This window comes from Lissotriton vulgaris, chromosome 1_1, assembly GCF_964263255.1.
Source record: "Lissotriton vulgaris chromosome 1_1, aLisVul1.2, whole genome shotgun sequence".
Taxonomy (NCBI): domain Eukaryota; kingdom Metazoa; phylum Chordata; class Amphibia; order Caudata; family Salamandridae; genus Lissotriton; species Lissotriton vulgaris.
Genome location: NC_141685.1, coordinates 925,157,304 through 925,158,908, shown reverse-complemented (window position 1 = coordinate 925,158,908; position 1,605 = coordinate 925,157,304). Strand labels below are relative to the sequence as shown.

Genomic DNA, 1,605 nt, shown 5'->3' with positions numbered 1-1,605 from the left:
AAATTTCCTATAATCTGTAAGGGCATCTATAAACCAACAGAAAAAATCACACTGATTACTTTTTATGCTGAGATCCTCTACAGAACAATACAAACCCACCTGCCAAACTCCCAAGTCCAGTAGTAGTGGCAAGGGAAGCAGACATCCAGGGCAACATGAAGAACAAAGTGTGGCTCCAAAAACTCCAGGGTTTCCAAGACTCTAGTGGGAAGTTTGGGAAGCGATTTCTTTCAAGTAGCCTTCTCCTTTTATACTGAAGATTCAAGTTAGCTGTTACCATCGTAACATGAGATTTCCAACTCCTGTAATTCTGTTTTAATTTTTCTTTCACTTTGTGGTACCCTTGTCCCCAACTGTCACCATTTTATTAGAGCTTTTGAGCCCACCGCTATATTCCTCTTTTTTTTTTGTTGAAAATTTAATATAAACTTTATTTTTCTCTTTTTTATGTTTTTTTTTTTACAAATAAGGCAACTGCTGGCATCCTGGCTTTATGGAATGTATATATGTGTAAGCATAGTGTGATGTACGTCTGCGCATACTTGTGATGCGGCTTGGGTGTGGGAGTTCACGGCTTGGCCTTCATTATTGCCTCGTGGCAGGTAATCATCATACCGCCAATCAGGCTCAAAAACTCCTGGAAGTCAATCTGATTATCTTTCTTCCCATCAACACCACCGTCCAAAGAGGCCATCATTTTCTTCAGTGTCTCTTTTGGATTTTTCTGACTCTTGGTGAAGCTTTTAAGCTCCTGGTTCATAAAAAGCTCAAACTCCTCGAATGACATTTTGTTGCGGTCCCCTTCCTTGCCGGCGTATTTCTGAAAAGTGGTGATCAGGTATTCCATGGTGCGCTCCATTTGTGAAGGCGGGTCTACACACATCTGTACCATGGTGAAAGAAAGTTCTGGAAAGAGCTGGCCGTATGTGTCTGAAGCGTCTCTGGAGCAACGAGCAACAGGCGGAGAGCTGCAGGCAGCAGATTAGGACTATATTCCTCTTTAACTTTAACTTCAATCATGACAATAGGTAGGAATCTAAAACAGTTTGATTCATAAGCAACGAAATCTTTAAAAAGGAATATAGTATTTCTATTCAGTGGTAGGAGTCTAGAGCAATGTAAATCATAAGCAACTTTAAAAATTGATGACCCCAAAACTTTCTTTGGCAAATACACTAGACCACATGCAAGTACAGCATATAAGCAATAAGGTACTACAAACTAAATCTGTGAAATCACACGAGTAAAGCTAGTGAAACCCTGGTGTCAGCACAGCCGCTGCCCGTGCAGGTAAGAATGGTGGGGAGGTGGGACCGGGTTGGGGGGAATTCAAGAGACGACTAAGAGGGAAAATTAAATAAATAACTAATTTTCCCTTGTCATCTGTCGAAATCCTCCCCATCACCCGGCCTCAGCGCCCCACCGCCCTACCGCTCTCACCTGCACGGGCCGCAGCTGTGTCAGCATGGTACAGTGCATCTGTTTAGCTCTGGTGCATCTGCCCTGTGTGCTAGTTCTGGTTCCTCCCCTGCCCTCGAAGCAAGGCTGTTAAACTAAGTGGCCTTGGTTGTTGCAAATCCAGTAAAATGGTCCAAAAATGAAGCA

At 43.0% G+C, this 1,605-nt stretch overlaps 1 protein-coding gene across 1 annotated transcript; it reads right to left on the bottom strand.

The window, feature by feature from the left end:
* Positions 1-410: 410 nt before the first annotated feature.
* Positions 411-978, bottom strand: LOC147748181 (protein S100-A11-like). The gene has a single exon (XM_086936392.1). The coding sequence runs from the start codon at positions 890-892 to the stop codon at positions 569-571; it is 324 nt and encodes a 107-aa protein (XP_086792518.1). The 5' UTR covers positions 893-978; the 3' UTR covers positions 411-568.
* Between the last annotated feature and the right edge of the window lie 627 nt (positions 979-1,605).

Bases quoted from the DNA above. Each gene is read 5' to 3' on its own strand.
- LOC147748181 (XM_086936392.1), bottom strand. From the start codon at position 892: ATGGTACAGATGTGTGTAGACCCGCCTTCACAAATGGAGCGCACCATG.